At 40.6% G+C, this 15,031-nt stretch overlaps 2 protein-coding genes across 6 annotated transcripts; both read left to right on the top strand.

Annotated features, from left to right (window-relative positions):
* The first annotated feature begins 104 nt into the window (after positions 1-104).
* On the top strand, positions 105-8,562 carry LOC115667032 (glyoxysomal processing protease, glyoxysomal). 2 transcript variants are annotated; one of them, XM_056315810.1, is made up of 14 exons: positions 105-340; positions 479-525; positions 642-816; positions 1,242-1,289; positions 1,390-1,467; positions 1,865-1,999; positions 3,006-3,104; positions 3,234-3,337; positions 4,135-4,220; positions 4,304-4,398; positions 4,492-5,200; positions 6,853-7,048; positions 7,560-7,651; positions 7,953-8,562. In XM_056315810.1, the coding sequence occupies exons 1-14, from the start codon at positions 275-277 to the stop codon at positions 8,204-8,206; spliced, it is 2,184 nt and encodes a 727-aa protein (XP_056171785.1). In that variant the 5' UTR covers positions 105-274; the 3' UTR covers positions 8,207-8,562. The 2 variants fall into 2 exon arrangements, with proteins under 2 accessions (XP_056171785.1, XP_056171786.1); XM_056315811.1 differs by having other exon boundaries at positions 7,560-7,652; positions 7,962-8,144.
* A 1,601-nt stretch (positions 8,563-10,163) lies between these two features.
* Positions 10,164-13,979, top strand: LOC115680576 (mitochondrial arginine transporter BAC1). Of its 4 annotated transcripts, none has more exons than XM_056315813.1 (8): positions 10,164-10,303; positions 12,028-12,117; positions 12,442-12,543; positions 12,676-12,780; positions 12,869-12,967; positions 13,039-13,233; positions 13,344-13,442; positions 13,728-13,979. In XM_056315813.1, exons 1-8 carry the CDS (start codon positions 10,211-10,213, stop codon positions 13,773-13,775), a joined length of 831 nt encoding a protein of 276 aa, XP_056171788.1. In that variant the 5' UTR covers positions 10,164-10,210; the 3' UTR covers positions 13,776-13,979. The 4 variants fall into 4 exon arrangements, with proteins under 4 accessions (XP_056171788.1, XP_030460256.2, XP_056171787.1 ...); XM_030604396.2 differs by having other exon boundaries at positions 13,561-13,979; XM_056315814.1 differs by adding an exon at positions 10,389-10,856 and having other exon boundaries at positions 10,170-10,303; positions 12,442-12,547; positions 13,344-13,979.
* The last annotated feature ends 1,052 nt before the right edge of the window (positions 13,980-15,031 follow it).

The raw sequence follows: 15,031 nt of genomic DNA, 5'->3' as shown, positions 1-15,031 counted from the left end.
TCTTTTTGAAATTTTTAGAAGAAAACAACAGTTTTAAAATCAAATCCAAAGGGCTCAAATATAAAATAGTCAGAACAATATCTATCGAAATTGTTTATCAGTCTTCTCGACAAGCGAGCTTCTACGCAACAGAAGCAATCCATCCGTACTCGCTGTCGAAGCAATGGGCGGAGCAAGAAGAAGTTGACGGCGACCTCGCGCTCGTGCGAGAGGAGAACAAGGAAACCTCGGACCGAGTTCTTGCGAAGGCAACGTCGGATCCCGGTTTCTTGAAATGGGTTTGCCGGAAATCGTCCAAGTTGCCCGGGAAATTTCCGTCATGGTCCGAGTTCAAGGCCCTGTGAGTCTCTCTCTCTGTTCTTGGCTGCAAATCTCTCTCAGTCAATGCCTGTTTCGTTTCATTTCTTCGGTACCCACGATTGGTTTAATGTAAGTTGGAGCTGCTCTTACATGGTTCAATCTGCTCGTTCGATTTCAGGACCCAAAGGGCCTGAAGATGCGGAACCATGCTTTCCATCAATACCAGTGAGTGAATTTGTGAACTTTCTCCGTTTTTTTTCTGTTCTTGAGTCTCTCAATTTGTAGTTCAGTTGATGTAATCATGGCATGAGAGAGTTTGATATGGGTCTTTATGTGCATAGGTCTGGGATAACAACGCTGTCGGCTTCGGGTATGTTGGTGCCCAAGGTTCTTTACGGCTCTGGATTGGCGAGTCGAGTTCTTGGCAACGATAATTGGAGCGGAGCATTGGTTGTCACCGTCGCGTCAGTGGTCGAGCCTTTTCTATCATTGTGGCACAGGGAGAACAATTCGAAGGTTGAGAATATCATGTGGGGTGCGTTTGGTTCTTGAGAAATGTTTTAGTTATTAACTTACTGTGTTAAATTCTCCATTTTCCGTTTTACATTGTTTTACATTCGATGGACTGTGTATTTGGCATAAAGTCGCTTTTGTTGTTATTGCATTTGTATTAACATGAGAATCCTCGGGGATTATCCTGTTTTCTCTCCCTTCAATTGAAACATTTTGAAAATTGCTTTTTTGGTTTTCATTTTTATGATAATTCTATTTTGAGCCTTCAGAGAATTTGATTAAGGCCACTGGTCGCAGAACATGTTTTCTGAGCAGTTGTCTGAAAACAGAAATATTCTCTGCAACCAAACACACCCATTTCTGTTCTAACGGTTGCTTAATTTCAGATTGGATGACTTCCAAACCTAAACTTTTGTTCTCTACTGCAGGGCCAGCCTGAGTTGATTTCTGGTGCTCAGATCGACATTTTGGTGGAGGTAGTGCTGGACTATTTTTCATGTTTCTTCTGTAGATTTCATTATGTTTCTTTGAAATCGATGCTTAGTCCTGAATTTGATGATGTCTAACTTATTGAAGAACACCATGAGGGCAGAAGACACTGAAGGACTGGATAGAGAAGTCCCTAGTTGGCGAAGTGCCCAGCTTTTAACGTTGGTAGGTACCTAATCTACTAATGTTCTTAATTGGAAACTGAAGAAACTTGCTGGGAAGTAATTTTCTGTGTTGTCAAGAATCTAATGAAAGCTTGAAATGAGAGCTCTTTTTTGACAAATTAGGTTACTTGTACTGAATCGAAAGTTCCTCACTTTGAATTTATATGGACTGTTGAGGAAACATATTTTGATTATTAAAGAAAATTCTAGACAACTGGAGGACTTTGCCTTTCACTTCATCAAGGCTACTCGTTTGGTCACGTTGATGCTTTTGGTCACTTTCAATGGGCGATCTGTGTGACTTATCTATCATTTCTGTTATCGCCTGCCTTGATTGGTTTACTATTTGTTATCGCATACCAACAGGCATGATAAGGGCATAATCTGCTATTGTGCAGGTTGATGTACCTGGCTCCTCCCTTGCATTGCAGTCGCTAGTTGAAGCTTCCTCTGGCTTGGTGGGTCATGGTTGGGAAATTGGTTGGTCTCTGGCATCTATCGACAGCAGTGCACAAAACTTTACGGGGATTCAGGTGCTTTCTTCCTGAAGCATCTTGTCGTCGGTTTCTTACTAGTGGAATTACAGGGTTAGATACTTATTATATCGAAAATAGTATATGCTCGGATTAAGTACTTACCATGATCAAAAAGCTTAGCTGATGCCTGTTTGTGGAGGCAAGATCTTATTACTTGTGCATTAGGACATCCATAGCCAACAGCATGATGGTTAACCATGACTTAGCCCACCTGGCCTCTTCTACAAGACGTGATGCTGGCACAGCTGTCAATGCTTTCACCTCGTTGTGCACATGAGGTGTCTATATGGCATCCACCACAAGGTTAAGTAGTAGACAACTCATCTACGACTTTGTTCAACTGGCGTGTGCCACAAGGCAGGAGAGTCCCCTTGATGCCTTCAATGTACACTTAAAGCTGACAATTTTCTCTGGCAAATGTGTCAATTGGTTTTGAACTTGTTTGGCATTGTCTAAGATGTGCTTTGATGAAGTCATTGACATTTGGAAGCCATGAAATGTGAACGTTTGCCAACTTCTTCTCAAAGGGATGTGACTATCGCTGACTGTCTACTTTCAAGAGATTTTTGTGAGGTCTTCTTTTGGAACCTATACTAAATTGTTGCATTCTCTAAGAGTTCTCAGGTTGTGATAGCAGTCGTGCTGATTTGTAAAATCAATTCATTGTAGAAGCAGCACAATTGGATGCTTAAAAACTATGGAAAGAATTTGAAAGCCAGTTACTTTGCTTTTTCCTGTCCCTTAGGCAGAAATAGAAGGAGAACAAGACTTCTCTTTTCTGATGGTTCTGTCGTTTGAGGTGGTTGTGTATTTGAGCAGACATGTGGTTTGTGATAGTTGTATATTGGGAATTAGAGAGAAATTAAGTGAGATCATGTATCAATAGACCATCCGTTTCATATCCAGAGTATAACCTAAATTACATGTTGAAGTTCTATAAATTCTGCAAATTTGACATTTAGCTATACCTATCTGATTGAGATTTAAAACACATTTAATATAGAGCCAAAGGCCTATGGCACTTGAGGAGTCAGCAAATCCAAGTCTTATGGGCAAGTCACTCACTAAATTTGCTGTACTTGGGGTTCCCCTATTTCCCGAGGTTAGTTTTTATTACCATGCTATCGCCAGATCTTTCAAGGGATGGTATGAGTTCCGACCCATTGTTCTTCTGACCTTGCTATTACCAGCTCTATAAAAGTGACAATGATATATGTTTTCATGTTACTAGAATTTGCCAAACATAGCTGTATCGCCTTCAATTAAGAGAGGGGAGTTTCTTTTAGCAGCAGGTTCTCCATTTGGTATCCTTTCACCCGTTCACTTCATCAACAGGTGATATTTCGGAATGATTTCCTTAAATCTCACATAATGTTTGTCTATTTTCCTGGAGAATCTTTGTTTGGATCTTTACTGCGACTTGTGATGATGTTAGCCGCCACATGATTACTGTATCAATTCGCTGTCATTGTTTTATTTGTAGTGAATCAAGGCCTTGAAATCTCTGAGAGGGCAATTTCTCTTCTAACATCACATACTTTTCAACTTTGATATTCGTTATCTACCTTGTCAAAAAAAAGGGTGTTTTATATGCTTCTATCATTGTAACAAGCCAAAAATAATGCGATATTTAATAAATAGGGTGTTTTCTGTTAAAAAAGGTGAGTCATATACTTTTCATCATGAAGACTGTATCAATTCGCTGTCATTGTTTTATTGGCTTGGCATCACCAGAAAACACCTGGCTTATTCTGTCGTTCTTTTGTTTTTTTAATAAAGATACGTGGCTATCTTTATAATTGATAATTCGGCAATACATATAATTGATAGTTTAAAGGCAATTCAGCATGATATTGTTATAATTCAACGATACATATAATTGATAGTTTAATCCTTCTACCTTGGCAAAGAGAGCTTATTCTATCTTCAAGATTTATATAGGCTTAATAATAGCAGATGTTGGAATTCTTTCCTTCATTTAGTCTATTCTATGTATGGCAATCCAGACCGCATGGATCTCTGCATATCAAAAGAAATAATTTGAACTTTTGAAATCTCTACTGCTTAATTTGACTCCTATAATTCTTTGAAGTTGCGTTATTTGTAGATCTTATCTTTAGGTTTTTGTGCAGTATCTCAGTGGGAACTATTGCCAACATCTATCCACCTGGTTCACCCAACAGATCATTGCTGATGGCTGACATTCGGTGTCTTCCTGGTGCGAGCATTTCTTTAGTTCGAATTAAACATTATTATTCATTCTCATTAGACTCAGACACCACTATGATTACAATTTATCAGGCATGGAAGGTGGTCCTGTTCTTGACAAGAACGCGGATCTAATTGGTATTCTCATAAGACCATTAAGGCAAAAAGCTAGTGGTGCAGAAGTTCAGGTAAATTGATAAAATATATATTCGTTCCTCTTTTCCAATTCCTGAACAGTCTTGCAGTTGATGCATCATGCAAAATACTAGCCTTGTTAACAGCTTTTGGTTCCATGGGAAGCCATTGCAACTGCTTGCGCAGATGTGCTTCCAGAGGAGCCTAAGAAGGCTGGATTGGGGAACCATCATAACCTGGGAAATCCAAACAATCAGGGGAAGGCATTTATCTATAACAGCGACCTGAATGGGCCCGTGAATTCCATTGCTGAGGATCCTTCTTGCCATTCCTCAGCAACACTTGAGAAAGCAATGGCTTCTGTTTGTCTTGTTACGGTTAATGATGCTGCATGGGCTTCTGGCGTTTTACTGAATAGTGAAGGCCTCATAATGACCAATGCTCACTTGTTGGAACCGTGGAGGTTTGGGAAGGCAACTGTTAGTAGTAAAGAGAACGGAATAAAATCAGGTCGTCCTAGGCCAAGTGGTGGCATTGAAAAGCAGGAGAGCGAGGATATGGGGCCTAGTATATCAGGATTTGGAGAGTGTTTCACAGAAGATAAATTTGCAAAGTACAGCTCAAGTTCACCTTACAGTGGTCATAAGAATATACGCGTTCGCCTGGATCATACTAGACCTTGGATTTGGTGTGATGCTAAAGTAGTGTATATTAGTAAAGGGCCTCTAGATGTTGCCCTATTACAGCTTGTCCATGCTCCAGATCAGCTGTCCCCTGTTATTATGGATTCTGCATCCCCGCCTTTAGGATCAAAGGCATATGTCATCGGACATGGTTTATTCGGACCAAGATGTGGTACGTACATTTTCTCAGTTATCTCTTCTGTTTCTGCACTTTAAATTTTTAATTAGTAACTTGCTCGGTTTTTTGGGCATGTCGGAACTTGGAAGTCATCTTGCGCATGGTATCTCTTCTTGCTCTCCATGCTCTCATTAAATGACCCTTCTGGATTGTTATTGGCCTGTCATTAGTATTATATGAATCTGTGAATGATTTCTTTGCTATGGCTTTACAACAAAAATTGGCTCCGCTACCCGCCCTCCTGAAAAATGGTGAGAATTACCATTGTCGACTTCTAATTATTAGCAACTCAAATTCCTCTGGGCTGTAGATATTAATTTTCTTTCTGTGTAAAAGTTCCTCATCCTACAAAGTTTTCTTGATCTAGTTAGGGTGCGCATGAATACCATTCTGTGCCCGGGAACTATTTCTGAACAGAAATGATTTTTTTTTATTCTGTGCCCGGAAACAATTTCTGAGTATTTTAAGGCGTTTGATAAACTGTCCAAAATTTCTATTCCTAGAGTAGAAAAGAACAGAAATGCGTTTGGTAACTACACAAAATTTCTGTTCCCAAATAATATTTTAATAATATTTTGAATTGTTTAATTTTTTTTTTCTTTCTACCCATTTTCTTCTTTGGCCATGGCCGGTCGTGCGGCCGTGACCGGCGGCCGACGCCGGCCACGGCCCGGGCGGCGGGCGTCACGGCCCTCGCCGGCCGCCGGCGGGAGGGCGGGGTCGCCTCACCGGCGGCGAGGGCGTCACTGGACCCTCGCCGCCTGGGCGAGGCCGAGCCTCGCCGCCGGCCGCGACGGCGAGGTCGGCCTCGCCCAGACGGCGAGGCTCGGCCTCGCCTAGATCTAGCGAGGCCGAGCCTCGCCGTCGCGACCCACGGCGAGGCGGCCGCCTGGCCGTCGCGACGGCGAGGCTCGGCCTCGCCGATCCGGGCGAGGCCGAGTCTTGCCAGCCGGGCGAGGCCGACCTCGCCGCGACCGACCGGGGCGAGGCTCGAGCCTCGCCCGGCCGGGCGTGAGGCCGCCGCCGCCTGTCCGCGGCGAGGGTCCACCTCGCCCTCGGCGAGCGAGGCTACCCTCGCCTCCGCCGGCACCTCGGCGAGGGTCGTGACGCCTCGCCGGCCTGGGCTGTGGGTCAGGCCGGCCAGCTGACCGGCCCGGCCCAATTGGGAAGAACAACACAAAAATAAGAAAAGAAAAAAAAGAAAAAAAAAAAAAAACTGATTCTCAAAATTGTGCCGAGAAACAAGAAGCAACTTTTTTTTACTTCTTGTTTCTCGTCCAAAACCCTTTCTCGGCACAAATTTTTGCAAAAATGTGCCAGGGAACAAAAAGTTTACCAAACGCATTTCTGTTCCCAAACTATTTCTGAGAACAAAAGAACAGAAATTTTCACTGTTTGGCACGTTGCCTAACGGGCCCTTACAGTCTGGAGTTTCAGATGTAGCGTGCTTTGATTAAATAATTGTTACATCATGCACAGTTCCAGGGTGCCTGTCTCCAAAAGACAGTAGATAAAGAAACACAGAATGAGATTGCCTTAAATGTGATTGTTCATCATTGGTTGTGTATCTCTTTTTGAAATATATAGTTTTCTACCTTTTCATTTTGACACTGGATTGTTTTGCTTGTTTCAAATGTCTATATCAGGCTTGTTCCCATCTGTATCTGTTGGTGTGGTGGCAAAAGTAGTCAAAGCAAAGCGGTCGTGCTCCTCTCTCTCAGTGATAAGGGAAGATGCAGGAGACATCCCAGCAATGCTCGAAACAACTGCTGCTGTTCATCCAGGTGCTAGTGGCGGTTTGGTTGTCAATTTTGATGGTTGTATGATCGGACTTATTACAAGGTATAGCAACAAAGAAATAATGATCATTTGATGGATTACTCTGAACTTTGAAACAATAGTTGTACATCCTGCTGGTCTTAGTTGTTAGCATTGCAGTTCATTGATGTTTCCCCCTTTCAAATTCTTCATAGAAGTTTGGGTCTGGCAATATCTAAGAGCATGTGTGCATTAGGGTGCTATTTTACAAAAATTGCTAGTCTGAGCACGTGTGGACTTGGCTTAGGAAAGGACTTGGTTTGGGACATTAGTTTTCATGGTCACATCTAGGCAGATATTGCATGACTCAATTCTGACATATGTTTAGTTGGTTGTGATGTTACCCCTGGCAGAGAAAGGGATGTTAGGATCCAAGGTGCAAATCATTATCAAACTTGTGTGTGATCATCTCTATTTTTTTTTGTCGTATGTTTTTACATCATTTTCAGATGTGAGTTCAGCTAGCTCTGCTAGTTAGGCTACTAGATCTTTGAATGTTGAGTAATAATACTTAACGAGACAAATGTTCATGTAGCAATGCGAGACATGGTGGAGGCACGGTCATACCACACTTGAACTTCAGCATTCCTTGTGCGGCTTTGGCTCCAATCTTCAAGTTTTCACAAGGTAACTTTTCTTGATATTGTTGCTATAACATGCCTCTTACTGGCGCTCTTTGCAGTATAGCTTTAATACAGTAGCAGGACGGATAAATCTTGAAGTATGATTCACGTTATCATGATAATTTGTAAAGAAAAAGGCTAAAGCTGGTATAATAAGTAGGCTTGCATAAAAATTTGTGATTTGGACCTGTGCTAAGGCCTCTTCTGTTTGGTGGGAGTCGAGTTTTTATTATTTTCCGAAGAATCTGTTGCATATGCTGACGGAAGGAAAATGCTTGTCAAATTTCACTTTCTTAACCGAACAGACATGCGGGATCCCATGGTCTTGCAAGATCTTGATCGGCCAAATGCAGAGATTTCTTCCATTTGGGCTTTGATGCCGTCACTAGCTCCCAAACCGCACCCTGGTTTGCCTCATTCAGTACCGCAAGATAACATGAAAGAAGGGAAGGGCTCTCGGTTTGCCAAATTTATATCAGACACCGACATATTCAAAAGCTCGACTGGAGATAGCAAACCAGGAAAACTTCCTCTTCAGAATATACGAAGTAAGTTGTGATGTCCAGCTACATCTCGGGGTCACCAATCACCATAGATGTGACATTACCAAAAACTTTCGGGGCTAAGTTGTGGCAGCATCTTCAGCAAGAGATTCGATGGTCCACGGAAGACGGTCCTCTTATTGAGAGCTGGACTATCTTAGCTCTCGATCTCGGTCTCGGTACAGTAGATGTTCCAGTGTACTCAAAAAATGTTTTCCTCAGTGACTGTTTCTGCAATTTAGTCTTGTTCCCATCTGTATCGCCCAATTCCTCTTTTTTTTCCCCTTGCATCGTTGCGAAAACGGCTGTCATACCGGTTGGCATAATCAGAGTCACCTGAATTTTGCAGTATAGACTATTGAGTTTCGTTCCTGCCTTTTTTCCAAGAGCAAAAATCAGAGATCGTTGCATATCTTTTTTTGTGGCGATGGCATTGAACCATCTTCATCCGAACGGTACGTGTAGTCTTCGCTCCATTCCTTCGGCTTACGTAGGTTGGTCTTGCAATTGGGGGCATGCTCTTTACTCATTTTAGAATCTTTGGATCGATATGCTTCTCATTTCGCTCTTTGAAGTTTTGTTTCATGGCGAACAATTGAATGTAGAACTGCCAATCAAAGGTATACATACACTTTGCAGATCAACTGCTTGTGTAGCTTTCTATGTTTTACGGAGATCGTCTCCTTACCTAGAACAAGCATGAAATGGTTCCGGACCAACCTGTCCAAAAAGATGAAGGTATCCCTATCTTTTGTACAAGGGTATGCTAGTTTTTATTGACAACTTTATGATAAAAGAAATATTTTTTATAAAAATCATTTTTAAAGAAAATGGTAGTGTGATTCCTTTCTCACTAGAAGGGGTAGTCATTTTTCTCGAAACCAAGCTTATTGTTTTGAATCCATGAAAAATATTTTTTAGTTTTTCATTATCCAAACATAAAAAAGTTGGAAAATAATTTTTCGAATACGATTTTCTTTCAAACAAATGGACCCTTAAGCAATCTTATGTTAACCATATAAATATACACGGCCCACAATTCTAAGGATGCGATTAAATTTGCATAATGAAACAAAAAAATTGGAGTACCAAAGGTACAATCACATCATTCTTCTCAGTCTGTTGACTCAATTTTCATTCAAGCATATCTATATTGATTCATATTATACTGCGCAAGTATTAGTCTAATTAATCTAGTATAATGTAAAAACGGAATGAATTTGTCCGATATATATGGAAGGGACCGCGGCACTATTACTCGTCGAATTTTCGCGGCAATGTTCAATCCATGGCTAAATATTTTTTGATCAATTGAGTCCTTGAACTATGATTTTTTTGTTTGGGTTCATCTTGGTCCTTGTTATAGAAGTATGTCTAGAATGTTGACGTGGAATATTGTGTTTGTGCTATTTGGACTCGAATGGTGAGGTGGAATAAGGCTCCATTTGTTTCACAGAAAAAGAATGATTCGAAAAATATTTTCTTATAAAATGATCGCTTGTGTCGCTCGAGATAATTAATCGATAAAAAATATTTTCATCATCAATAATAATTTATACCTAAATATTATTTATTTATTCATTTTTTGAAAACGATTACTTTTAGAAAAATATTACAAATGCACTCTAAAATGGGCAAAGATAACATGAACGGAGCAAGAACCAAAGTTTGAGGACTCAATTGAAAAGAAAGAAAAAGTTTGCGGACCGAAAATTGAAGTGACAATAACAAGGGTGCTGTGCAAGAAGAACAAGATTCTCTCTCCTGCTCTGCAACTTTCGTCCTCTCTCTCTCTCTCCGCCATTGACGATCCGACCAAGAAGCTCTCTCTCTCTCTCTCTCCCCCGCGCTTGACGATCCCACCATGAATTGAGAGAGAGAGAGAGAGAGAGAGAGGGTAGCTCGCTGTAATCTTGTGTGAGTGAGAGAGAGGGGGTAGCTCCAAAGCTGTAATCTTGTGAGAGAGAGAGAGAGGGGTAGCTTGAAAGCTGTAGTCTTGTGAGAGTGAGAGGGAGAGAGATATGGCGGCGAGCTCAGGCTACAAGGAGTATGCTGCCGGGTTCGTCGCCGGAGTCGCCACCGTGGTCACCGGCCACCCCTTCGACACCGTCAAGGTAACTCCGCTCCCCCGCTTGCACCGCGCTTTCGCCTTTTGCTTCCATGTGGGTGTTGCCCTGAATCAAGATCCCGGTGAATCAGATGCAGTCAATCTCGTCGTTCGCTCGATCAGTGGCTTCACCCCGAATGGTGGGAAAGCGAATCCAATTCGGCCCTTCTGTTGTCAAAGTTTCGAGCTTTCTTGATTGGAAATCTTTCGATTGTAGACGTCTTGTTGCGATGATGTGGCAAGTTACGTACTTGACTGGCTAATTAAAATGCTGCAAAAATGCTCTTGGAACTTAGTAGCTTGATCTGAACTTGCTTGAGAGTTGAAGGGTCGCTCGTTGGAGTCGCTTATCGTTCCGGTTGAGGCAATATTTTGGAGTTTTGATGCATTCTTGATGGCGGAGTTGGCATCACGAGTTGGCGAGACCAACCAAAAGAAAAAGGCTACGAAAGTGCATTATCTCTGCATTTTTTGAGTGCGCAAGTTGGGCATTCCTTGATTCTCAAGGCATTAGTTGCTTGGATTGGTTGGTGGCTAAAAGTTGTGGGAGTGAAATTGTAGTAAGTCTTAGTTTCATACAATTCCATATTTTTGGTCGGTCTGCTTGTCCTTGTAATTTGTTTTAGGGATGGATGGATTGAAACTTCTCAAATTAATTACTTGAAGGGTTTTTAAATGATGACATTGTGCTCAAATGCATAGCTTCATTCCCTTATACGAAAAATTGCTTGGTGCCCCGTTGGTGTATGGCTTTGTAGGGTCCTGGTGCTTGTTCCAGAATGTTTAAGTGATTTGTTTAGAAGAGAGGCATTTTCAAGTGTAGAAAGGGAAAAGGAACAAGTTTGGCTGTTTAAGAACCAAAAGTATGTTTGGGAGATTTAAACGCTGTTATAGTTATCATAAAGAAAAGAAAAAGACAATGGAAACTGTCCTTATCTAGTTGTTTATATTAAGAATCAGGGTAATTGTCTAATTGCATTCGATTATTTTCAATTGTTGGAGAAACAAAAAATAAAAACAACTGAGAATCTTTAGTTTTTTTTAACTACAGGAAGTCTTATTTCAAAGTGATAGTTATCAAAATCATAAATCAGTTTGCCTGCAGGTTTAGACCCTGTTTCTGTTCTAAAAATAGGAAATTTATTCAAGTGCTTTTATGATGATGCCGTCGTGTTTCTCGTATAGTGATGCACAGCATTTTGAAGCTTGAGTTAAGGACATAGCGTTCATTGCTTTGTCATTGTTGCCTTATTCATTGGTACAGACGCTCGATGTCTACTCAACGTTCACCATTGACTGCATGATATAGGAGTAGTACGTGTACTGATTTGGCAATTTCTCTTGAATACACAATCTTTTCAGTATAGCTTGTCAATCCATCTGCTTTTTGGCATAAGAAAGAATTAGCAAGACATCTACACTGTGTTATCCATCGTATTCTATTATATTTTTCTTCTATCTTGTCCTGTATATGTCTTGAAGGATTTATCATATAGTCATGTTTCCACCCGGGTAACGTGGGCAAGTCGTAACGCAGCTAATATCATGCTTCACTATAAGTCAAAGGGTGTATATTCAAATACACAACTGTTATCTAACAGTTTGTGAACACAAAGCTGTATCAAGAGCATAATTAATGGCTTAGATGCAATGTCAATGAAAATAGTTAGGATAATTTGTTCTATTAATCTCTTGCTTACATGCAAGCTTCTTCTTCATCTCTTATTTCAGGTGAAGCTTCAAAAACACAACACTGAAGTTGGTGAAATCAAGTATAGAAATGGTTTACACTGTGCTGCACGAGTCCTCAAAACTGAAGGAGTATGTTTCTTAAACTTGGCCTTAAGTCCATTTAAGTGTTCTATCTCGTAAATTGTGGCTGTTGGATTGTCATGGGTTGATATATGATGGTATATGCTCACCATTGCATTGTGGTTCTAAATGAAACTATTTTGTGGAATAATGTATAATGCATTTAATAAAGATAAGGTATGACCTTGTATTTGGGTCATCTCTGTTTTATACTAATGTAGGTTGATGATGACTGCAGTACTACTTCTATCTGTACTTCAAATCTTTCTTTTTTCTAAGAGAACTGTGAAATAAGTTGTTTTTCTAAGAGAATTTTGGAACAATCTTTTGCAGGTTAAAGGTTTGTATAGAGGAGCTACTTCATCCTTTGTTGGAATGGCCTTTGAGAGTTCACTTCTTTTTGGAATTTATTCACAAACAAAACAGTCCTTGCAGGCATGTAAGAACATAAGTGAGCAGCTTCTATGGCATAGCCATTCATTTTCTGAGAAATTGTTCACATTGAATGGCTTTTGGATGTGTTTATAGCTTGTATTTACTTTTCATCTGCTTTTTTTTTTGATAAAGAGGGGCTTGCAAACTGATTTGCCTCAACCCCGAGTTATCATTCCTGCCGCAGCTTATGGTGGAGCAATGATCAGTTTTGTATTATGTCCATCTGAGCTGGTGAAGGTAACTTGACTTGGATGATTTAGGCAGGACATAGATTTTTTCAGTTGTCTCTGATTTTCTTTTCCCTACTTTGACATTGCATCTTCAGTGTAGGATGCAAGTCCAAGGTACTGATTCAGTTGTTCCAAAATCCAGTAGATACAGTGGTCCTCTAGATTGTGCCATCAAAACCGTAAAAGCTGATGGGGTGAGAGCATGTGTCGTTTAATTGATATATGAATTGGAATTGTATTCATCAAGTAATGGGAAAGTTTTCAGGTTACAGGAATTTTTCGTGGAGGCTTTGCCACATTGTTGAGGGAATCCATAGGAAATGCCGTCTTCTTTAGCACTTATGAGTATGTTCGCCATTACATGCACTTGCAATTGCATCAGAACTCTGATTCATCTCAGCGCAGACATGTCGTTGATATTGGTATTGGGGTCGTGACTGGTGGGCTTGGTGGTATAGCTGTAAGTTACCTTTCGGAAAAATGAGTGATTTTCTTGAGCATTCTTTTATGGGCATCTATATAGGCATGTATTAGTGGTGCCACTACTCACAGTCTCTGTACTTTCCACAGTTTTGGTGTGCTGTTTTGCCCTTGGACGTGGCAAAAACGATAATTCAGACTGCCCCTGATCGAAATGATCCAAGAAATCCTTTCAGAGTCTTAAGCTCAGTAAGTGATCATAATCGTATTCATCTAGCTGCCTGTCAATGTCATGTCACTATACAATCCGGCATTCCTCCTTCATTTAAGTTAGGACTTCTATTGTTTAATCTTTTTCTGGCTGTAGATTTATGGGAGAGCAGGACTTAGAGGGTGTTATGCAGGATTTGGTCCGACGATAGTTCGGGCATTTCCTGCTAATGCAGCTGCCATTGTCTCCTGGGAACTGGCCATGAAAATTTTAGGTATTCGGCGTGACTGAGGGGTATCCATTCATTGGGTGGAAATTTTCAGATACTTATGTTGCTGCTACTGATTGCAAAAGCATGGGAGGTTCTTTGACAATAGTGAATTTATTTGGAGGGAGAATGGCCTTTCCCTTTTTCATTTGATTCTATGACTGATTACTACGGTTTTCAACCTTTTTAAACTAACTATTTGGTTAGGTGGATGTGTGTTTTACCGGTATCTTGATTCTGGGATTGTAAACTTTTAAGTTCAGTCAATCTGTATATTACTTCAAAAGATCAGAGATGATCAGGAAAAGTAATATAAGGCTCATTTTTATTTATTTATTGATGGATTCGCTTTACGACGCCCTCCATCAGCGACGATGCATTGCAGTCTTGACCCTCGACTTGGAGATGGAGATTCCTTTGCCGTGGGATAGTGTAAGATTAAGGATTCGATGCGGTTATAATTGAAGGCATTCGCCAAACTTATACTCGCAATCGTCGAACCTCTATAATGAAGACAGTTTCGAAGATTTGGCGACGTCAAATTTAAAAGGGTTGTTCTTGCTTTATCTATTGATAGAGTATGCCGGTAGATTGAAGTGTGTTAGTTCTAAGCGAATGCTGCGTGACCGGGGCATAGATGCACGGATAGATGCGCGGAGGATGGATTCTCGTTGTCTTCTTATCTTTGATATGCGATACGACGCCAGAGGATTTTGTTCCTGTTGCCATTTGGCCAATGAAACTAACAAGGAAGAAGAGTAGCCAAACTATGCGAAGCATGTTCGTATATTTCACCGGCAAGTACACGGTGAGTAACATCACCTTATCCCGTCCAAAAGAGATCGATTCTGGCAAATATCTCTTCACGAGTCTAATCAATCAAGCCCAACTTTGATCAATGTCTCTTTTCACTTGACCAAGATGGGATCGTCCGTAGGTCCGACAACGGTTTGCTTTTTGTAAAAATCCTCGTATTTACGTTAATGACGAGCAAAATCCTATCATTCCTTGCTGAAGAAATGAGACAAAAATTTTCCGTAGTCGTTAAAACGTCGATAGGTATCGAATATTGTCGGTAAAACAATGTCACTGGCCAACTATTTCTCCTCCACTTAGTTGTTTTTTTGGGGCCACACGCTAACTTGTTAGTTTACAATACCGAAGTTTATTTAGGTTGTTTGTACATTACCAACTTTTTTAATAACTTGTTAACTTTTGTTTGTGTAATTTATCGACATTTTAAATTTACCAACTCTTAAATGATATTACCAACATTAATTTGCATGATTTATTGAGTTTTTGAATATTAAGTAGGGTAAAAGCCACCAAAAACCCTAAACTATACCCATTGTAACATAT

This window comes from Syzygium oleosum, unplaced genomic scaffold (genome assembly GCF_021117445.2).
Source record: "Syzygium oleosum isolate NSW1041296 unplaced genomic scaffold, Sole_v2.1 Sole_v2.11, whole genome shotgun sequence".
Lineage (NCBI taxonomy): Eukaryota > Viridiplantae > Streptophyta > Magnoliopsida > Myrtales > Myrtaceae > Syzygium > Syzygium oleosum.
This window is presented reverse-complemented; position numbering and strand designations above follow the sequence as displayed.

Excerpts from the sequence above, each read along its gene's own strand:
- LOC115667032 (XM_056315810.1), top strand. The coding sequence starts at position 275 with ATGGGTTTGCCGGAAATCGTCCAAGTTGCCCGGGAAATTTCCGTCATG. Across the intron at positions 3,338-4,134 it reads CCCGTTCACTTCATCAACAG|TATCTCAGTGGGAACTATTG; the intron begins GTGATATTTCGG and ends GTTTTTGTGCAG. Across the intron at positions 7,049-7,559 it reads ATGATCGGACTTATTACAAG|CAATGCGAGACATGGTGGAG; the intron begins GTATAGCAACAA and ends ATGTTCATGTAG.
- LOC115680576 (XM_056315812.1), top strand. The coding sequence starts at position 10,211 with ATGGCGGCGAGCTCAGGCTACAAGGAGTATGCTGCCGGGTTCGTCGCC. Across the intron at positions 12,781-12,868 it reads GTCCATCTGAGCTGGTGAAG|TGTAGGATGCAAGTCCAAGG; the intron begins GTAACTTGACTT and ends TTGCATCTTCAG. Across the intron at positions 12,968-13,038 it reads AAACCGTAAAAGCTGATGGG|GTTACAGGAATTTTTCGTGG; the intron begins GTGAGAGCATGT and ends GAAAGTTTTCAG.